General features: G+C 33.0%; 1 protein-coding gene across 1 annotated transcript in view; it reads right to left on the bottom strand.

Annotated features, from left to right (window-relative positions):
• Positions 1-283: 283 nt before the first annotated feature.
• The window catches only part of LOC128552227 (neurogenic locus notch homolog protein 1-like), a gene marked incomplete at its 3' end in the record, with an annotated part of 35,071 nt that continues 11,068 nt past the window's right edge, over positions 284-24,286 (bottom strand). Inside the window, exons 4-14 of the mRNA XM_053533255.1 lie at positions 13,014-13,088; positions 12,579-12,744; positions 11,278-11,414; positions 10,857-11,048; positions 10,303-10,479; positions 6,585-6,830; positions 4,201-4,371; positions 3,329-3,532; positions 2,084-2,344; positions 905-1,090; positions 284-439 (exon numbers count right to left, since the gene is read on the bottom strand). Of these exons, the coding sequence (XP_053389230.1) occupies positions 284-439; positions 905-1,090; positions 2,084-2,344; positions 3,329-3,532; positions 4,201-4,371; positions 6,585-6,830; positions 10,303-10,479; positions 10,857-11,048; positions 11,278-11,414; positions 12,579-12,744; positions 13,014-13,088 (1,971 nt within the window). The remainder of the gene's footprint in view (positions 440-904; positions 1,091-2,083; positions 2,345-3,328; positions 3,533-4,200; positions 4,372-6,584; positions 6,831-10,302; positions 10,480-10,856; positions 11,049-11,277; positions 11,415-12,578; positions 12,745-13,013; positions 13,089-24,286) is intronic.

Genomic DNA, 24,286 nt, shown 5'->3' with positions numbered 1-24,286 from the left:
TGTTCATACTGTATTCATTCGATGAAATATAGTTCGATCTTACACTGAAACAAATAAATATCCTTTATTTATTTTTTGAAAGATTTCTAAATACTTTGATGTGGCAACACATATCTCTTCATAAATAGATAATTTTGTGCTTTTAATAAGTTTTAACATACTGTTTCAAAGTTAGGCAGGTTACAAACAAAACTATGATATAAATTTTTATCTTTTCAAAAAGGACTAGGTATAACTAAAATATAATAATTCGTTGATAGAATGTGTATGAAAAATATCATACTGAAACAATCCCCTTCATCAGAAGATCCAAGAGTACGAGTTGTTTGACCTAGTGGACACATGATGCATTCTGTTTGTCCTGTTAACATTTGAAAAGTTCCCTTTGGACACAATTCACACTTGTTGCTTCTTATGTAAGTACTGGCTGGACATTCAACTGAAACAAGTATTGAAAGAAAGTTAAAGGTCAAAGTAGTGTAATGTTCTGCTTCTTCAGAACTTTTGCATCTTTAAAAGTTACGTTACACTTATATTCTATAGAACGGAAGAGTAAGCGTTTATGATAAGATAAGGCAGTGCCAATGTAGCGTAGGGAAATCGTAAAATAGCTCAGTATATAAACACAAAAATAATCCTTATCAAACATAGGCTAAGCGGTAATGGTTCTGGACTTTGAATCACACTTCCTCACTGATGTAGTATCGAAATCTTGATTGGTTGGAGGAAGGTAGATGTTTCTACTCAGATCCCCGCCCATTCCTGCAAAATGCTAGATGGGTCACCAGGGGTTTTCCTCCACACCATCAATAGCTGTAAAAGACGCATTTACTTAATTGCGTCAGCGTGACACTAAACCCAACACAACATTACTATGATCATAACACATATATCTAAAACCCACCGCAAACTTCTTTTACATAAATGTGTCCTTTCGTGCAGTTGACCAATCCTTGTAGGTGAAGTGACGATTCATCTGCTTGTATGAGGCCTCCGCTAGTATTGACATTAAAGACCTTTTCGATATTATTCCTAAGATATTCTGCTGTTGATTCAAGATCTGAAATCGCCTTCTGTAATTCATGGAGGACTGAAAGTGTGCAGAAAATACTGAACATAATAAACGAAATATTAAATATATTTGTCGTATGTAAAATCAGTATTAAACAGAAAGTAACTACATAGTAATTGTGAAATTAAATTGATTTACAGACATGCAAAGATGTGGATATAGATCTATGATGACAGTAAATTGATAATTTGCAATTATAAAAACAAAGAGGCACATTGAAATGAACTATATGTATCATATCAGTGATAGCTATTCAAAATGATATGAGACCCCGAGTTGATTCTGAAAAATTTTCTCGTTTGTCAGAATCCACCAGTAGTTAAAACAATTTCTCGACCTATGTACAATTAGATTGGCTATACTACATGTTCATAAATACTCAGTGGTATCTGAAAAACAACGGAACATCCCGTTTCTTGTAAGCAGAAGTTTACTGCCGATATCTTCTGCGACTATAAATTACATTAAAATGATTTTAGTTTTTTATACCAAAACCTATAGATATCTATTTAATATGTGCCTTCTATTATTCAATGTTATTAGAAACTTAGTAAAAATTGATTATCTTTTCAGCAGACACAAATTTCGTACTAAGACTGTTCTAAAATATCTCTCTCTCAAAGTCATGTTATACAGTAACATTGAAAAATCCAATTGCCACTCGTGGACTTTTTCAAAATGAGATGAATACATAATACAAATGATACTGTTTGATATTTGAAGAATAATCAAGGCAAACGCCTTGCTTTAGAAAAGAGAGTTTTAACCAATATGCGCTATGAGACATTTCCCAATCTAGCTAAAGATCTTTCCTTATTCCAAAATACTGTAACTATCAGACGGACGGTCATACAAAAGAATCGTTCATATTCTCAAAATAATAAATTTTATGTTGTTATGTAGCAACACCTTAATGTGCATTTTCTACGACCTCTCAGCCCAATCTTATCAAATAATGTTCACGAATTTCAAATACGCATGTTTCTAAAAAGTCGCAGGTCTCATTCTTACCTCTTTGATCCACGAATTCAGTATTTTTCACAATGTAGTAGAGGTATCTGATAAAGGTTAAAATCAATTTTGTTTTTGTGTAATAACCAACTTGGTTCGCTATAAAATTAATGGTCGTGTTACAATGACCCGACTGAATGCAACTCGTGCCATTAACATTTTTCCTAACTTGGTCTTCAACTTCAGGCTGTTGTTCTTCTGGTATGCCCGAGTTATAAATTATTTCAGTTTCAAGCTCAAATACGACTGGTATCTTTGGAACTGAAAGAAAATGTTACAATATACTATTGTAAATAGAATGAATTAAATAGCACATTAATTATTCTACCTCTGTTCGAAGTTTTTTCCCTTTTTTGTTTAGTTTGTCCTTGTTGAATGTATATTTTACTTATGCTGTATTTTCATCAGTTACATCATACACTGCAATAGCGTCCGTTCTAGTAAGACTGAGCTACGTCCTTTTGACGTAGCTGTTCCTATCAGATATTTGTTCTGATTTTTATACAGAATGAGTACAGTTTTGTTTCCTTCAGGGAAAATGGTATTATTTCTCCACTGACAGCATACACTACCATCGTTGGACTTGTGACACTGATCACCTAAGGCGCCTCCTTGGTCGAGTGATTAAGGTCGCTAACTTCACGTGCTTCCTCACTGCAACGCGGGTTCGAAATATTGCTTGGAGGGATACCAGATGTCTACCTCCATCGTGAAATGCTCAAAAGTCGTCATATGACATATCATTATGTCTGTGTGACATTAAGTGAACAAAAGCAAAAGACAAAATCAACTGATCACTTTTTACTCTTGCACCAACATAGTTACATGCATCAATATTTTAACTATGAATATAATAATAGTTTTAAACAAAAAAAGAATTGATACAGTGATTTTCAAACAATGTATTCATGATTTTCTGAGATAATCAATCTATCTATAGGATAATTCTGAGCCTTGAATACTAGGCTATATACAATGTATAAGCAGTAGGTTATATTACAAAACAACCATTTATAAGACTTCATGTCTTAAAGCTATATTACTGGACAGTGTTGGCAATTTAATCAACTTCTATGGCTACTTTAGAAAAAATCATTTTGCATTTATGAGTATTAATGTTTAACAGTGAGTATCATAATGTTAATATCTCAACGATATTACACTTTAGATTTTAGTTCAGTTTTGCATTCAAAAACTAGATTTTTTTAAAAATGCCTTACTGCGAAAATCAAACGGGATATTTACCAACGCATGAAAGTTGCACATTTCCTGGTACCCAGTAATAATTTGTTTGATGACCACATCTTAGTGTCTGAAATCCTTCTAACCGTAGGACTGGTATTGTTCCATTTTTGCAAGAAATTTCACATGTTTTAAGCCCCGTATCGGTGTCAGTCATACATTCATAAAACGCTAATGATTCATTTGTCTGCTTGAGAGCGGGACACTCTACAAACAAGAAAATTGGCAGCAGCGAGATTTTTCTTTTCAATAATTTCAATACAGAATTGATCAGGGAAAAAAGAATCCATTTCTCGGACAATAGTGAAAATACTTATTCTAGTACAAAATATCGAGTCATTCAGACGACAGCTATGATATTATACAATAATACAAAAAATAAAGTCCCTCCCGAACCGTACAAACCGTAATAGATGTAGTTTCATATTAATTGACTTTTGTTTAATCGTTGAATATAAATTCAGCCCAAAGTCACATGTGATCTCTTTCATTTGTCTAAAAGACATATTATTATCTCAGTGCAGTTTTTATTTGCTGAAGTGGTATCAGAATATAATCATATAAATAATGAAACGAAGAGTTTTAAATAAGCAATAGGAATGATTCTATAAGCTCTGTTCTCAATACATGTAGCTAAAAATGGTAATGTCAAATATTGATTTTACAGTTACATGTTTAGTGATTTTGTAAATGTTGTAAAATTTCACTGCAAATGACCTAACAAGATTAAACAAGGATTAAATTTCTTGGAATTATGACATAAACTATACAATAATTTAAGATGTATTCAACGGTTAAACAGCAAGGTACATGTACGTCATTTTGATTCGTTTCTTGAAAGGACATGTAGCACTGATCAGAAAAGGCGACGCTACCTTCGCATTTGTCGTTTTCACAGTCAGAACTTTCAGTATATGATCCTTGACAGACTTTGCCATGTATATCTGGCGGTGGATTGTCACATGATCTGTTTCGTGAACGTACACCAACACCGCATGTAACAGAGCATTTCGACCACCTTGACCAGTCTGACCAATTTCCATCAACTAAAAAAACAATATGACATACTTTAAACATGTTTGTAAAAAATGCCAAAATTCGAAATTATAAATGAATCTGGGGTAAGACTTTTGAATTGCCTTTGTAGAATATTCAATACGAAATACGTAATAAGATCAGAGACAGAAAAGCATAATTTTGATATAATAGCCGCTGTCAGGAAATATAGTTATAATGTCGCGAAAATAGTTGAAAAAGGTCCAATCGATAATATATCCACATGTAGCACGACCATGCAATTATTGTGCTGAGTTGAAAGTAACAATTAGTATATCTATACCAACATGTTGAATATTATAAATATACAAGTCCGCTCATTCTATAACGGCAACTCTAAATTTGCTAAACTAAACTCTACCCTCTACACAATCCCTCTAGATGAAAAGAAATGTTTCCAAAAACTTATGAAAGTAACTTTTATTCATTTACATCCGCATTCTCATTCATTTCATATCTTACAATTTGGTGAAGCTGCCTTTTAGTAATGCTGAAATTCCATACTATTTCCTGATACGGTATGCTATGAATTGCTTTACGATATTATTTTTACAGTTAAAAGTAACAAGCAGTTTATGACGTTGTATTTTTTATTCCCAGTATTTTTGCTTTTAAGGACGTTTTTAATAGAAAATAGTGTGTAGTCCTTTTTTTTAAAGTAGGTCTTCGATATTTTTCTCTGTGTCCCATTTTTTCTTAACTTCATTACATTTTTTTGCTGAAATCATACACCATAACCTTTTGAGCTGATTTTACAATTGTAAGGATTAAAGAAATATCTTCATGCATTATATACAACCGCAACATATCTGTTGATATTTCTCTTCAAGAAAATATAAGTTACAGACATAGGCAAAGGTGCGCTGCAGCCAATAGATGTTTCTCAGTTATAGCTAGAATAAAGCTAAGCAGCTATCTACTGTTTTATGCATATAAGGGAACATTTTACAAATTCAAATCGGGCCTTGTTACGCTGAAAAGAGGCTGTTTAATTTTGATTTTTAAATGATAGAAAAAGATTAAATTATTGCAGTTTTCTGTAAAAAAAAGGATAAAAAATAGCATAATGTTATGTTCACTGTTTTTGTTTGTATTCGTTTCCAAAACAGAAAACACATATTTACTGCCTAAATATTGTTTATTTCTAGCAGTCACTTGCTTAACAGTCTAGGTGTGTTAATGTGTTTGCAGGTCAGGTTGAAAATGATACAACATGGCAAAATAATTTCAGCTTAGGACTACTGATTGAACAAACACTAAATAGGTTTGGCGCGAATAGTTCTTAAAAGGTTATTTTGCTATGTAGAGCCTTTTCCCCTTCTTTGCATGTCTTCCTTTAATCACAAGACAGGTCTATGCTTGATAATTTACGTAGCATTTTCATCATGAATTAAAATTGTTTGACAGAATTTGTCATGAATGTTTAGGTCACATACCACCACTACAATTTTTGGGTCTCAATTTTTAACTGATTTTACAATTTAATTGTTTGGCATGACCCTGTTTTCCTTTTGTTTCGTTTACAGCATCGAAACATTTCTAGAAGAAAATGTAAGTTTCAGCCATTTAAATCAGGGACCTTGTGAGTGCTAACGCGATTTTCTCAATTTTATATAGTATAGGAAGGTTAGCTACTTAGTGTGTTGATGCCATAGCCCGATCCATAAATTAAGTTTTGACATTTCACCACTTTACTAAGAAACAATGTTCCTCAAGTGTAAAATAATTTCAATAGGGTAACAGTAGCTTTCTCTAGGATAAGGCTCACACACCAACTTGGGAAATAACCACGACGACTATTCATCAATTTCATTTCTAATGCACAGTTACAATTCTGTATTTATAAAGCCTGAATAAACTACAGTTTTACTATCGACAGAAACTTTGTAACGGTATGCTGATAAGAAATTTCGTCAGATTTATCTTCTTAACATTTTCATCTCTAAGTAATGTTTATCACATTAAATTAAGTGATGGCTTAATTAAGGTGTTGAATCTTATTTAAGAAGGATGTGGTTGAAGCATAATACAACCATTATCAATCTTGTTTTATTTAAAATACCAATTACGATAATGAATGCCGCGACAGTATACTTGTTTCAAAACACTTGTTTGAATAAATGTTTACAATGCATGTTGTTTTAATAGAGAAATTACTCAATCAACCGAATATTCTATTTTACAAAGATGAGAATATTAATACCTGGGGACACCTGGCACAGGGAGCCAGAATACCCTGACCGACAGCTGCATGTGTAGCTTTTATTAAGGCTATTGCACTCCGCGCCATTCATACAAATATTCTCTGCACACATATCTGGTGCATTCCGGCATAAGGGCCCGGACCATCCGTGAGAACATTTGCAGAAAAAGGTGCCGTTGTCGTTAAGTAAACACGTGTGACCGTTACACGAAGAAGGCGAACATTCTGTTACCTTGGGTGCATTACCTGAAAAATAAAAAAGAGAGTAGACATCTTTGAAGCACAGTAAACATAGTCAGAGAAACACCTGCAAAATCGGGACATTCACAATTGTAGGGATCTGAAACAAATTACATAATGTATGAGGTAAAAACTCATCTTGCTTTTCTGTTGTAACTCATTTAAATTTGACAAAAATCTTCAATTACAAAATAACCAGAAAAGTGTTTCAGTTCTAGAAAGTATAGCTTATAGGAGGGTTGTCCCATAGATTTTGTGAAAAAGTGAATGTAATGAAACAATTATTAGCTTAAGTTTGAATGGAATGATATTGTGCTCTTCAAGCCGCGTCATATTTGTTTTGCATTTGCATTGCGTATATATTTTCCGGATCAAAGCTATTAAGAATATCCAGTCTTTTGGCATCACAACTCTACTTGTACACAAAACGATAATGGACTTTTCTTGTCGGCTTTCTCCTTCGCTGACAAGACAAGTCTGCGTCTCGGTATTCGTCGGTAGTTTTCTTGTAATCATTCCTCATCGTCGTTATTAATGTCGTCGGTATTATTCTTCATTCGCCTATTTTCTCGTCGACATCCTTCGTCTTCTGCATTCTTTGTAGACTGGTTCCCGTCCTGATGTTTGTTCTTTATATTTTCTTTCATTTTTCAACATAAAATACATTTAAACTTTTTTTTATATAGAGGCTAATTTTACCGATAACACTTTCTTTAGTTGGAGCTTCCATAATTAACATTTAATAAAACCTATAATTCATAAAAAAGATCCCTTGCGTTTATGTTAATTCAAAACAATTATCCACATACAATTTTTTACACTTTCATTTACTATTAAACTGTTGAATCATGAATGGGCTCAATATCGTACTCAGTCTTCTAAGAAATAACAACATCTGTGATGTTTTCTCAAATGACCCTAATCAAATTGAAAAGGAAAAATTGTCATCAGTTAGGATAGTTAATTGCCTAACAATTGGTAAGCTTCTTAGTAGTTAACAGTTAACAAGGGTAATCTAAGGTTACATTTGCCAACTTTCACCAGGCTGTGTGGTTCAGTCATCAGAAAAAATGTCCTATTTCAGAGGCTTAGATATTTTATAAAATAATTGCAGCATTTATATAAAAAATAACCACGCAGCCAGGGAGACATGCTACATTCTTTTCGGCACTCGTCTTTTTCTTCGATATTTTTCTTCTTTGACAGTTTTTGTCGTCGACATTTTTTTCGTCAACGTTCGTCATTGCCGGCATTCTATTAGTCATTTCTTTGTCAGTATATTTCGCCGTGTGTATTTTTTTCGTTTGCATTTTTTGTCGTAGGTATTTATGACTCTGGCATTATTCTTCGTCGTCGGAATTCGTCGTATTTGGTATTCTTCGTGGTCATTTAAATCATTTGTTGTGCTCGACATTTTTTCATTGTCATCGGTATTCATTATTATCGTCAGCATGCGTAGGCATCATCTTAATCAATGTCGACGTCATAACCTTTCGTGAGTTTAAAGCAAATACTTGTACAATAATAAGGAAGATCATATACATGTGTACACCGTAAAAAGTCAATGTACGATGAAAAAATATTTTCGGTTTTATTGATGAATTTGAATAAAAAAGATACATATAATAAAATGTTATTTCGGGTACTAAACGTGTGTGGATTAACATGTTCGTAATTTTGTACCTCTGACAGTTAAAATAAGACTTTTGGCGTTGAGACTCAAAAACAAACTTCAAGAAGGTGCTATAGACTGTTACAAAGTAGATATATGTGCACCAAAGCATACGGCCCGTAAAAATAGTGAAATCGTCTTTAAACAAAAAATCATAGCTTCTGGAACAGAAAACGCACCTTCCCAATCGGGAAAGACAGATATGTACATTTACATTGAATTTAGTAAGAATTATGACCCACTGTCCCTCTCAGAGTTTTTCAGGTTTTTGTTCAGATATGTAAGAAAGCTTTCAATGATGCATACCATTGCATACAATCATTTCGGGTCAGTATAAATTTAAATAACATAACATTTAAAAATAAACTGCATCTTTATGTTAATAAGCTGTGTGTCTGTTAGAAATAAATGTTGGAAAGGTCATAGATGGAAACAAACTCAACATTTATATCATGTTTTGCGACCTGGTTTTTCCTTTTTTTTCTATTCTATGAATAGAAATTTCTGTGAGAAATATACCCAGTGTTCGACAATGGGATATAGTTTCATTAAAGTGTATTTCCATTAATCTTTCTTTACCTCTTAAGAAGAAGAAGGATTACAGTTGGACACATCAAGAAGTTTGAGCAGCATTTTTCAAAAATATGTGTATGATTTCACAGCTTAGGTTTCAGCATTTATGAATTATATCTCGGGAGACACTAAATTGTTTCTAGCTATATAAATAATACAAAATAATTTAGAGGCCTGTATAAACAAGTGTATAGAATTGATGACTTCGAATCACTCGACCTTCACCATGATTGTTGGTTCGAAATCTCGCTTCGGGAAAATAGTTCGTTGACGTAAGGAAACTATGACTCGTGCAAGGTCGGTGTTCTACCAAGGTACCTGTGCATTATGATATAATGCTGGGAGATTCACCTTTGGGTCTTCCTCTACCATCAAAATGACATTTACTTGTGTCAGTGTGACCTTATACCCAGCATATACAAAACAGAGATCTTTTATTCGAACAAACTACTACCACAGTACATCAGAAAATTAGGGCAAAGCAGTACAGAGGAGCAGATAAACTACATATTCTCTCTCTAGATCAAGAAGGTCAATGAATTAAGAATAGTTTGCTGTCCAATACGTGAGGATACACAGTTCGCAAATACATTGCTAGACGTAGAGTCTATGTATTTTAACAACTCCTCACCACTATATGTCAGACAATTTATGCAAATATATATACGTTTATGTATGTGACATGGAAGTCATGAAGTTTTTCCCAAGTCACTCCTATCGCGCCTATTGTAGTATGGTAACGGTCATTTACACACTGCTGAATCAATAAATAGAAAGTAAGATGAATTATTATATTTTTTTTTATCTTGCGTTGTAGAAAATTAACATAACTTTCATTCAAGAAAGAAACAAAAAGAAATATTGTTTTGATGAATGAAATAGATCCACTGCTAACATGTATCTTCACGATTTGGTTTGACTCTAACTTGGAATAAAATGGACGGTATTCTTCCATCAAGTAATTAAATGTTATTACCTTCACATTCTACGCCAGGTAAGAAAATTCTTTCCATGTCTAGAATGATTTAAGTAGACCTGCCTACAGTGTTAATATGGAAACAACACTGACTTTCCCTTAAATCGTAATAACGATTTTGAATTTATAACAAAAATAAATCTGAGACAGATTCGTGTGTTGTTTAAGATGGTACTTACTGTCTAACTTCAGCTCAAAGAAAATGATTTTCTCTCGTAAACATACTTTTTAATTAAATAACTAAATGAAAAACATACTGATACAAACAGTCGCCTTTGACCAGTTTCCATTAGCTTGACAAATAATGTTCGTTGGTCCAGTTGCTGAATATCCGTGATAACAATTAACATTACAGACCGTTTGGTAAGTTTTCTCATTATTCTTACAAGTCAACATTGCCTTTTCAGGGACAGCTGGAATACCACATTCGATCCCTGGATACAAATAAATAATGCTACTTTGGACATCAAATCATATCTTTAGTACCAGTGCTAATTTCACTTTTATCATTGTAAGTACCTGTACATGCAATTTGTATAATAAGATCTTTAGAAATAATAGAACCTGATTGCTTAATAGAAGCAGGTACAAGTGAGCGTTTTTCAATGAAAGGAATAAAACAATCACTGTTAAAGTAGATAGAATATTTCAATAAATAATAGAGTTTTGCCCTGACATTTGATAACAAATATTTTGCAAATGTTTCATTTAATAAATTAGGTGTGTATTCTATCATTTTTGATAATATTTTCACTGGTTACTTTTTACAGGCAAAACGGAAGATATCAAAAAATCCAAATTAAAATCTTACGTTTGCACTGTTGAACATTTTTCCAAATAGGAAACTGCCTTGTTTTATAAAAATATCCACAGGTTGCATTCCCAGTTCCAGAAGTCTTGAATCCTTTGTGGCATTCAAACATGCAGGAACTGCCAGGAGCAGTGCCATTTGTGCATGTGTAGCGTCCGTTCTGAACAGTACCTAACTTCGAACATGAAGGGACTATAAAATACGCAAATGCACCGAATGAAATACATTGAAACATTAAAGAAAATTTGAACGATAATCATTTAGCTATCATTTGGATGTTCAATAGAACAATTTAAGTATTTTATAAACTTCCTATGGATATTGTTAATAGAATGTTAAAACTGTATCTGACTATTTGCAAAAAATGGGATTTTACCTATGAAATGTTTATAAATTCATAACTGCAAAGTTAGATACTTGCCAATGACTGTGAAGGTAAACAAGCAAATGTCTGTCAGTCCATCTGTATCAGTTGCAATGTACACTATCGTATGCGTTTTGCCCAAAAGTGCGCCGGTGAAATTACCACCATTTTTGGTCCCCTTAACTTGTACCACACTGGTTGAGTTGCATTAAATAAAGCATTATTATTGAGTCATGTTTGACAATAATCTATAATTATTTTCATTTATATCTACAAGTAATTGATTTTTTAAATTTCTTAATATCACTGAAAAAGGCAAAACACTATGTGAAGTTAAGAGGAGTTGGGAACAGTTGAGGTATAGGCTGAGTTAAAATAAAAAGGGACCCTAAGGCCCTATAGCGCTCAACTGAGTAGAAATTATTAATAATTAACTATTAGACATTTCTAACGTAAACGTAAATCGGAAACGGATTACTGAATCCGTAAATGTTATTTGCAAATAATGATCTAAGGGAGATACTATTGCATTACTATTGGATGAAATTGTCTCCCATAGACCATAAATTAGCTTAAAATTTTACGGATTCAGTATTCCGTTTCGTAATTACGTTTACGTTAGAAAGGTCTAATAACGTTTTAATATAACATATTATATACTCAAAGTGGATAATTTGCAACGTTTTCCTCAGTAAAGAGCAATGGCATTATTTCACTCATATTTCTGAAGTCATCTTGTCTTTTTTATTATCAACTTGTCAAAGCGACTGTTGGTATTTGCATTTGTGATACAAAATATATGTTATCAAAGAGAAATATTGCAATTTTGCACAAAATGAAGGGTCATATTGCTCGTGTTGATTGAGCAACCGTGCATATTAATTAACTAATATGTTGTACCTTGGCCATATGTATCATCAAATATTCTGGATTTATCATTCAGTCACTGTTATTCTGACACAAGATAAGGAAATCGTTGCAAAAGAAGCATGTCAATTTATTAAGCGAGCTGAATGAAATAATACAATGCAGGTTCTGTCGAGTATTTCATCATTTCTATTCACCGACTTTAATAAATGAAATAGGGAAAGACACACATGTAAGAATATTTGATCTCACATGTTAGCTATCTCTGTTGAAAAATCAAAATGTCTTCTTTCTTAACATATTATAGACAAGGTTGATTCGATCAACGTCTTCTATATTTTCAACGACGATAACGTCAACATGTTATTATACTAGGGTAATATTTAAACCGTTATTTTACTTCCACGACACCAAGCATTTGTTAAAAAGTGTTCTTGAACTGATTAAAGAGTTGTTAACAATAATAACTCTGTGATGTCCATATCAACTACCTTGGTGAATCACCATCTCTGTCTGTAGCATTTGGTTCTGTCCAATTTATAAGCACATGATCGCTGCCTTGCTTTGTATAATAAATAGGCCGGATCTCTTTTGGAATACAAGGCCGTCTGAAACGTGGCGGTGGTATCCATTCCGTTTCGTTATCTTTTGCTGCGCCTTTTGACAAAAATACAACATGTCATATTTGAGATCAAATTGTCATGTTCTAAAAGTCATAAAAAATATTTTAAAATTAAATTTGTAATAAAACTTAACCATATTACACTTTTATTTTTAAAATTAAACAAGTAAAAAAAATGGTCTAACTTTTATAATTATATATTTATTATTTTGTTTGTGCGGAAAACACGTATATAATATGTAACCATTGCTTCTTTCAGATGTTTGTATTTTTGTTATTGGAATTAACAATAACGCTGTCTTACAGAAGTAGTTGCAGGTAGATTTGTCATCTTCCTCTCCATTGGACGATTGTGTTTTATTGACCATACCGTCTGAAACTTTTAATAATTGAACTAAAATTTGAACGGTATTTATTTCTCATGGGAAATTGAAACTGCGAAATCGAATGGAAATAGAATTCCTTCAAAAAAGGAATGGCATGGCTAGTTGAGGAAATTAGAGTCCAGAGAAGGCAGTTGTTTCAAGTTAGTTAGTGTACAGTGCTTGAAAATGTAGTTTGCTGCAACATTTCCTCTAAGATACCCATTTGGTAGATCACATTACTTCATCGCTTCGGTCAATATTGTCTCCTTCTTGTGAATATCACATCATATTCAATTGCTCAAAAGTCATCAATAGTTTTATTATTATCAACTTTCCTTTTAAGTCTAAATGGCGCTAACCATTATTTGATGGACGAAAAAAATCAAAATATTAAATAAGTATTAGAAAACAATCATGTGCAGATCTAGTGGGTTTCTTCGTAACGACGGCCTTCCATTCATTTATAATATAACGCCTCTCGTAGACAAGTCTCATTTTTGTGTTATTGTCGTCTGTTTTGATATTCATTTTGATAACACAAGTCAGCAAACATTACTTTTATTACAGCAAACATTGAACGACAAATGGATATAAGCTGACCAACAGTAACAATAGGTAGTTGCTGTTTTTCGTTTAACTCAAACGACGAACAGTTATACTGGAGACTAAGTAGTGCTCTATGTTTGGGAAACCCACTGTGCTTCTTTTAGATTTAACTTTCCACGAACCATCTATTGGACTGCAAAGGATGCATTGACCAAAGCAATCACATATTTAGAATACTATCCAAAGTACAAAAATGTACAATGAAACCTCTTACACGGAGTAAGTTGTAAGGCGTACAAACAAAAGAGGGAAGTACTGCACTCTTACTGGTTAGGAGCATTGCAAACAGAATTGAAACATAATTAAAATACAGAAGCAGAGATAATAAAAGGGAAGAAAAAGTTAAGAATGTGAAAAAACTGCCCAACGTTGCTAAAGTAACCATCGTATATGTATAACCTCGCGGCCTTTACTCCTGAATTCTGATAATGATTTTGCACAATTTACATTGGTATATATGTAATATGAAATATTTGTCACGAGCAATATATCAACCCTATCTAACAGAGTTCAAAAACCAAAAAAGATAGTGGAAAATAGTGCAAGAATATCTAATAGCTCACCATAAAACGAACATCATAGATCTGAAGGTACAGACTTGTCCGTAAATACAAACAGAGAAAATGTACCAGGAAGAAGTGTAAATAACAATCCCCAAAGAGGAATGAATATTAACCAAAACACTATCAATTATAACAGAACAACATAGAAGGGATACGAGTTCGCCTATTGGTAACCTATATATACAAAGCAGACCTGTAAGAAGACAAGGAATCATGTACATTGGATAAAACGTAAGAAAATCTTTTTTAGAACAATTTCCATTCGACAATGATAGAGGCGGGAACAAAAACGTAGGAAACAGCGACGAAACATACAGGAAAGAGCCAAGTCAGATGATAGAAAACAGCGGCAAAACATACAGGAAAGAACTCGGTTAAATCATACAGACAATCAAATTAACCCTAAGGTAATTAACTTTCCAACGATAGATTTAAGTGATAATGAAGTTAATTTATTAAGTAAGGGACTTAAGTCTACGCCAACCTTTGACGGAAATAAAATAGAACTTCAGACTGATATCAAAGAACTTTGCCGAAAATAAAGATTGAGTGAATTGTTTTACAAATACGAGGAAGTACAGACATCAGATGATATATCTTTAATCAGAAATTAAACTGGATGGAATCCTCCTAAAAGCAAAGACAAGGTATTGGAAGAAGTGATTCAATCGTTGAAAGAATACCTCACAGATATCAATGCTTCAATTAAAAGTAATATATCCAAAAAAATACACTGCATTAAAACACTGCTAGATAATAAATCCGTCATTATCAAAGAAGCAGATAAAGGCGGAGCCGTGGTATGTATGGATAAGAAATATTATAGAGACAAAATTTTAGAAATGTTGAGTAAAACTAATTATGACGAAAACATGAAAAAAGAACAAGCAGATTCCAGAACGCAATGTTAATACACGATACTATAAATAAGTACGGCAAAGGTCAAATGAAAGAAGAAAAAGACTATCTATTAAATTTTGAATACACAACTAGTTATTTCTACGGCTTACCAAAGATCCATAAAAGTAAGATAATAGCAGATGAAATGAGGAAACAAAGCTCAGAATAGATAAAAGGCCCAATCCTAGATGATGTTTCTTTCAGACCAGTAGTAGCTGGACCTAATAGTGTTGCCCAGAGACTCAACCATTTCCTCGATACTATACTTAAACTATTGTGTAAAGAGGTCCCCAGTTTCATCAGAGACGACTTAGACTTTCTTAACTACTTACCAGAACAGGTAGAAGAAAATTCAACACTCGTAACTTTTGATGTAATTAGCTTATACACAAATATCCCACATGACCTTGGATTGGAAGCAGTTCGTTTTTGGATAGAAAAAAATACCAGGAAAAATAGAGACACGTTTTAAAATAAGTTTCATCCTTAAATCTCTTCACATTATATTACAGAACAACGTTTCTTATTTTGACGGTTACGTCGGTAGATTCTACGTCCAGAAAAGGGGCACAGCAATGGGTACGAAGGTCGCTCCAACTTACGCAACATAAGTACTTGGATACTTAGAAGAAACAATTTACAAAAATATTAAACATAGACACAGTTCTAAATTTTCCAGTTACTTACGCCTTAACGGGAAGCGATTTCTAGATGATTGTTTCCTAATTCTTAACAAAAAGATTAACGCATTAGAGTTCCTACAAGAAGTTGCATCCAAGTATACAGTTCATATGCAGTGAGGATGATGCTATTATGCCGTTTTTAGATATTCTTGTTAAAAAATCTGGAAAAAATATATCGACGGACTTGTACTGTAAATCTTCTGACACACGTAACTACTTAAACTTTAATTCCTGCCACACAAAACACACTAAGGTTAATATACCGTTTAACTTATCTTCAAGAATAGTCACTATAGTGAAAGATAAACAGTTGCAAGAAACACGATTTTCAGAATTAAAATTATAAATATTGAAACAAAACTACCCGAAGAAATTATTAAGCATGGAATATCAAAGGCGAAATCAAAAGGACCTATCGCAACGAATGATCGCGAAAATCAAATATCCAATTATGTCATTCCATTTGTAACATCTTTTAACCCACGTAATAAGAACATGTTACCAACAATACACACATGCAAAGCAATTTCTATAGAACAGCGACAGAACGAAAAGTGTTTTGCAACAGAAATGAATAATAAAAAGCAAAAAGGCAACCTAAAAGCTTAAAACGCATCTAAACGAAATTTGATACGGCGGAAAAAAATCGCGACTGTAACTAAGTGAAACAGAAGCAGATGTAAGACGTGTCCAGATTTGCTAGAAGGAGACTCAATTCAATTTTCAAATGGTAAAATGTTTACTGTTAAACAAGGTATGAACTGCATTTCAAAAATGTTATTTATTCTATCATCTGCGCGAATTGCCAACAATTTTTCATCGGTCAAACAAAGAATGAACTGTGCCGACGAATGACACTACACAGACAACAAACTAATAACGATGAATTACGTATTCTGAAAGTGAATAAACATATCCATCAATGTTCTAGTGGTAAAATTAATATATTCCCTCTATACAAGAACCTGACAAACAGTGACAGTTTCAGAGTAGAGAAAGAACTACATTTCATAAAAATCTTGACACCTTGAACTTAACAGCGTTTGACTGTGTTATTATATATATTCTCATTTTGCTTTGCGGCCCTTTAAAACTCTCTTGTTTTTTATATTACGTGATCTGATTTCCCAGTATATATATATGCTTACACATTTATCTAAACACTGAGAATAATAATGGTCAAAATTGTTTAAAAATTGTTGTCAACTGCGTGCACTTTAAAAGCCACCATTGCTTTGTTCTTTAAATTTTTATCTTATTTTGTTCCTGAAATACAGTTGTATCGTTAAATTTTATTACCTTCCTTAAATTTTGATAATACGTTTATTTTTTTTTTTGCTTAAATATCACTTTTGTCATAAAGAATTAGTGGGTTATTTGAGTAAATGTTTCTTTTTAGAGTATCCATAATTGATTTTTAAACTATCATTACATGTAATTCAATAATCTAAATGTTATTCCTTAACATATATATCGAACATATAAATGTTTTAACAACACTTATTATCTCCCCCTTTTTTAATGGTACAGTATCTGTTTCTGTTAAGTTTTGTGCGTGTATACAGGGTATTCTTGAGATGCCTTATACATTATTTTCTTGGAGTTTGCCGCAACATCTGTTTACGACGTTTCCCGTATGTGTTGTTATGACGTTACGTCATTGTATAATTTCAAAATATAACTGCCTGAAGATATGTACAATTGAAAACGCTTGCAGTGAAGAATTAAAAAACTTAGAAGTCTACTGCTGTTATTCCTTGGAAATTAAACTTTTATATATTTTAAACTGTATTACTTTTTAAAGCAATTTCGGTGTAAAATCTGAATAGAAGCAAAGCAAAATCGTAATCTCTGATGCTCTTACTTATCCAGTGTTTGACTTTACATGACCAATTATAAATGAAAGAACATTCTATTCTGGAATTAGGGGTATAAAATGACATCAATTTCATGTATGCTAGTGTTAATGTATCTTCACTATTTATTTCGATGTTTCTTAATATAATATATTTAGGATTCGTGAATAGATATAAAATTGTTGTCAATACTCTGCAAGATTTTAAGTGTGTTAGTTTGTGTGAGAACTTTACGCACTACTTCTACCTAAAATAAACCATCCAAAGGTCTCAAACTGAATTTGTTTGCATGCATAATGTAACAGTCTAATACAAAAGGGAAAGTGAGGTCACACCAAGAAACGAGCAGTAAGTTTGAATATTTAAAAAATAGATTTATTAAAACTGTTAGGTTTAAAACTCTATAAACAAATCCATGGTAAAACATGACCGAGCTCATCAACTTTTTTGTAATCAGTCTCAGACGTTGCTGATCTTTGTCGCTTTTGGTAATTATAAACTAGAGAGCTAGTTCGCCAGCCTAAAATAACGACTTTATTTGTGACAAAAAGTTAGTTTTATAGATGTGGCCAGAGTTAAACTTAAATAAACTCAATAGCTGATTGTTAAAACTATCTATTCAGTTTAAATTTAATTTTCGGCTGTATGATATCTATAGAATGTGACTTGTTTCATATACATGTATTACGAATTGCAGCGCACATGATTACGTAAATAAAATAACGGCTGAAACAAAGTATTGCATCATGATTTCCTGAACAGACAGCAGTAAAATTGGAAAAATGGCAATATCTTCGTTTTCTATAAAAACAGATTTATATGCTTTTCACAATTAGACAGATCTCATACAAAATTGTCAGATGGTGTTGATTTTTTTTAATATTAACAATGATTTTACAGAAACTTTTTATGCAAACTAAGATATCCTAGAAGTTGTATGAGAATCTACAGGTATCAGAAAATGATTCAAATGTTAAAAAAATATTCCTTGAATCGTAACACCGTGACACAAAGCAAGATAATAGCAGACCTGTTTTGTCTAATATGGTGCAATACTGGCAATGAAATATGCAACATCTCTCAAGGACTAGATGAAATAACAACACTGATTTAAGGTAGTTCTGCACGTTTGTTTTATTATTTTGAAGTGACGGCGTGACGTCATTTATCTGGAAAACCTAGAATAATGCCAGGAACTGGTTATACTGATATCATAAGTGTCAATATTTTATACCCCGTGTAGTAAATGGTTAACAGTCGGGGCTATTGTCTTAAGATTAATTTCGACAAATGTAACATAATTTATAATGATAACATAGCAGCAATATCACGAAATCCAACTGGAATTTGGTGAATTATGAAAAGTCAAGTACAATATATATTTTAATTGGATTTTAATTGGTCATTAGAATGAAAATAGGTAAATCAACCACTACGAAAAGTTTCATGAAAATCAACGTTGTGGAACTTGTTCTGTACGCGAAAAAAATCACCAAAGATGTGATTTTCCCAAAGAAGCTCTTTGAAAATTGACGGAATGACAAATACTTTCAAATCAGTCTGTCAAAATATCAAACATATGACCCTTTCTTTTCTTTCTTTGTATTGGCTGAATTGCCTCTAGACAAATCATTCTTTGAAGAAATATGCAAGTCTACATAATAGAACAATATTTGTTTCAAACGTGCATGACTACTTTGGTTGACTTTAAAATTGGACGACAGTAATTTTAAACTTTACATCGATCAAGATGGTTTAAAATGTCTGGACACTGTTGTTATGTATTTATTTATTTTTTTTTTTTCGTGGTGGGGGATGGGATTACTTACACAGCACAATTATTAAACTCAACTGACAATAGGTCGGAGAAATTTTCTTAAAAAACGAACACTATATTAAATTTGCCATTTCTTTATGATAAAGATATTAATATCAAAAGAGGTGTGTCATAGGGATTGAGATTGTTGTTTTTCACAGCTATGAAATGCAAATTTACATGTTTTAGGTTGGTCACTGATATTAACTTAGTTATGCTGTTTGCACAACATTAAATGGATGTATGTGTGAACACTCAGCCTAAAAAGAAACTTATGGGTGAATAACATGCTTTTTATTATACCATTACGCTTTAACGAAGGCAATATTACTCCATTCTACATGATTTACAGGTAGATCTATGAAATATGTATTTCTTAATTCTAAAGGTTATTGTTTTGAACAACAATAACTATATTTCCCTTTCATGTATAACATAACTTTTAGCTCAACTGGTCACATTCCTTGACTATTGAAATTCCTTACTAGAGCTTTTACAAATGTGATTCATGCCTTCTCCTGGACTTCGTTGACAACACAGGACCATAGTACAGGACACGGAAGAGCAACTGACACAAATATCCTGTATGCACAACTAGATATGCTGAAAGTTTGAATAAATTGTATAAAATAAAGAATGAGGAATTCAGGTCACAAACATTTCTCAATATATCATATCGAAATTTCTTGATGTCTACCTATGCAATATTAGTGTTTTAATCACTTGTATCAGTCACGTGACCATGGTTTCACTGCATTATGGTCAACCCCATAAGTAGTCATGTGCATCTCTTTAGATCATTTTCTACACAAAGAGCTAGGTTTATCATGTAATGAAGTAGTAAAATATCTCCCCCTTATCGATCTGGAATCTGAGCAGACGACTTGAAGAATATATTTTATTGAGAACAACAGAGGGTAGGTCAAGAACAATGAAAACAATGGAGGGTTGGTCAACGCACCCTAAACAATGGCACAGATGACGGAGTTGCTTAGCTTTGACTTAAGGACATTCTGCAAATTGAATTTAGAAATTAATGTGAAAAATCAGAATCCTCGAAACAGCTTTGGAAATGCAAGAACAATAAATAAATAATAAAAGTTGAAATGATATATCTGTAGGTAAATTTGCGAGCAAGAAAGCTACGCTTAACCCTATCTCCAGAGTGTATTGAAAGAAATTAGTGAAAATTTTCGGTGCAAAATTTTGGTAACAGTAGAAAGGCTGACTTGTTTTAGTTTTACGTCCTGTAGAAAACAATCAACATGCAACTTTTAATGCATATACGTTCTATAACTATTCCAATATCAAAAACTGTCCGATCTTTTCCGTGAGAAATAAAACGAAGCAATTTTAAGTACTTGTTTCCATGTGAAATTAAAGGCATGTACTATCACGAGACTCCCGTACATTTTGAACCTCGTGGTGAATAAACTGAATTTACTTTAAAGTATGGTGTCTCAGTTGAGCCATTTATCTGTTAATTTTAGAGAACAAACATTAAAGAAGTGGTTATGAGATTATACATGTGTACGAATATTTCAAAGTCTGCTCTATGTAAACGACAACAGAAAACAAGTGTGCATTCGGCAAATAGCAAGACTGTTATTTTCAGGTGTATGCTGGACGCTGATCCCAATGTTTGTAATTTTCATATGAAGAATTCATGATTCTTGGTTTCGTAGACAGTGTTAGTACTGGACCGCTGCTTCAGCTGTTAACATCTCAGTAACGTAAAGTCAGTGTCCATATTTAAGCCGGAATTGCAATACACATTTATTATCAGTTTTAAATCTATGGATGTGTGAAAGAATAAAAAACACCATTCTTTAACAAAGAGCCAAGATACAATAAGTTACTTTTGAGATATTTCAGATTTTAATCATCAAGTTTTCGTGCGAAAGGTTCAACTGATTGCATTTGGTTTAAAAACTTCTAGATGTTTCGTAGTTATCTACAATTGTATACAAATTGTATTACTTCCTAACATATTTGGCTCTATATTTTTTTTCTGCGATTTATTCTCGCTGTGTTTAAACATTGTGCATAATTTGTAATCTTCAAATTGTATAAAACGTGGATAGATCAAAATTGGTAAATACGCGACGTATGAAGCATCTAATACGGAATCAATATACACATCCGGCACAATAAGGTCGACCAGTATGCGGAAATACAGTACCCCGATGTTTCAAGATTGTCTAAAATATATTTGCATATATCGTGATATAGCAAATATTTCGATTGTTTATATAATTTATAAATATACAATGACGTATGTGTGAAAAAGTTACGTTTAGTAATTTCGGTAGGTATCACCGAATCTTCCGTTTGCACTTTGCACTTCTTTTATGTATGCTGAAAATAGCAACATGTATTTTCGTTTTAATACATGCAGTGGTCAGAATTGAAAACAGATTGTGAAATATGTTTAGTTCTATTCAGTAAAACAATTCTCCTATGCGTTAATTGAAACTTTGAACTAGCTTTTGCCATTCATGAATTTTTAATTTAAAATGATTGAAAAGGATTGATAAATGTAACAGAAAATTTGGGAAATTACAGGTAAAATATCAGCTTTGTTTATTTCCAAATTTCAGTTTTACTTTTTTTACAGCTACTTTTATTTGAGGTCTTGCAAACTGAGCTGTTTTTTTTTGCTATGGAAAAGCTGCATTTGAAAGCTTTGGTTCAACATATTTTTACATAGCAAATGAAGGTCACTCTGAATTCAAGATGGCGGAAGTAACTTAATCAGTAACAGACGATATTTTCCAAACCATGTTTATTCTATAATTTTGTTCAACAGTAACTACAAAATCATACTGTACATAAATGCGCTCCCGCGCTCATCTCTTAAGAAAGACATATCAAACAAAAGGGCCAGTATGGTCCTACTGCTCACCAGGGCATCAGATGCTATTCTCCAAGTAATCAGATCTCCAACAGTTCAGCTCCAATATTATTTATGTTTGCTATGTGTCAAGTTGTTTTCTATAATTGTTAATTGAAGCAAATTTCCAAGAATTGCTGAATTGTGGTGATAAATCAGTAAATCAAAAGGATTATCAAGCGTAAATTAGAAGGATTTGAAAATAATATCGTAGAATCAGACGACTACAGGCAATGCATATTGTACATTACCCGAATGCACTTACTGCAGCCACAACATCCAGTTCAACTCCAAGAATTCAACACCTCAAAAGTTCAACTACAAGTTCATTCTTCAAGTAATCGGATCTCACAAAGTTCAACTCAACTTCTTTAATTCATGGGCTGTTGCCTTTAAACTCCGCTATCTTGTTTTTACAAACGACCGACACTGCTAAAACAAGAGGAGAAATCAGTGGGGTCCACCAAACTAGAAACTAGATTTGTCTACCCTACAATGATGATGTTTCGACGTCCGCACAGTCTTCAAATAAAAAAGAACTGTGCACTTGAAAATTTTGTTACTGTAGAGCTAAATATATAATGTTTTGACAATTAAGGAACACGGTGATTTTTATTTACCTCCTTTATTACGAGAGTTCGTATGACGTCAAACACGTGCACGGATGTAAATATTTACAAGTACCGAACGCAACTGTTAACCGGCAAAACTTGTATAAAATGCGTCCAAAGCAGGTAAGATTTATAAAAATATTACATATATGTCTTATATTACCGTTTCTACTAATCCCTTAAACATGCTTTGTAAAATCCCTATTTCTGAACCCAAAACTGCCTTCAGAAATTTCATGTTTGTGCGCCCTAGAAAATATTCGTCTGTTTGACAGATCTAAACCTAAACCGGAAGTAAGTTTTTACTGTTAGGCCAAACATATTTTAATTGTTGGGTTATCATCACAACAGCTTATATGTTTTTTTATGTTTATTTTAGGCTAAGCCCAAGCACATAAGGAGAAAAAACAAGTTATAATCACCCAGTGCCCTAACGTCTGCATATAAACTGGTAAAGGAAGATGGTGTTTCAGTCAGGAAGGCAGCAGCCCTCACCAGAGTAATCTACTCTTAGAGATATACTTTTAGGGAATGTGCATCCAGATACCACTTCTACTGGAACTGCACCTCTATTTGATCAATTTCAAGAAGTTAAACTAGTAAATCACTTTAAAACGATAGCTGCATTTGGATATGGGTACACCAGACAAGAGTGTGTGGACATTGCAAGTGATTTTGCTGTACAGTTGGGTAAAAGGCGTCAGGATAAACCATTGACAATGAAATGGATGCGTTGTTTTTAAAGCGTTGGCCCGAACTGAAAGTACTTAAGCATAAGGGTCTTGAACTTTCTAGGGCTAAAATGTCCTCAAAAGAAGTAGTTTTCACTATTTTTCTAATCTGAAAACTACCTTGGAAAAACACAATTTGGCTAACAAACCCCACCTGATTTTCAATGTAGACGAAAAGAGTATTTCTGTGGAACATAAACCACCTTATATTGTTGCTGGCTCTTCTTATACTCCATCAGCTGTCACCTCTGGTAAAGGAAAGACTGTCACCATTTTGGGTTGTGGGAGTGCTGCAGGTGTCCGGCTATCCCTCCATACTTAGTCTTCCCTGGACAACGCATGAGAGAGGAACTGTTACAGAGAGCTTCTCCTGGAGCTGATGGCACCATCAGTGAATGTGGGTGGTCAAACGCATCCATTTTCAGACACTACATTGAAAATCATTTCTTGAAATTTGCTCCTGGTCATAATGGACAGAAGAGTCTTCTTATACTTGATGGCCACAAGTCTCATGTCAGTGTTGGTTTTTCCGAATGGGCTCTTCAGTATGGAA

This window comes from Mercenaria mercenaria, unplaced genomic scaffold, assembly GCF_021730395.1.
Source record: "Mercenaria mercenaria strain notata unplaced genomic scaffold, MADL_Memer_1 contig_2177, whole genome shotgun sequence".
In the NCBI taxonomy this organism is placed as follows: domain Eukaryota; kingdom Metazoa; phylum Mollusca; class Bivalvia; order Venerida; family Veneridae; genus Mercenaria; species Mercenaria mercenaria.
Note: the sequence above shows the minus strand (reverse complement) of the source record. Positions and strands in the feature narration are given on the sequence as shown.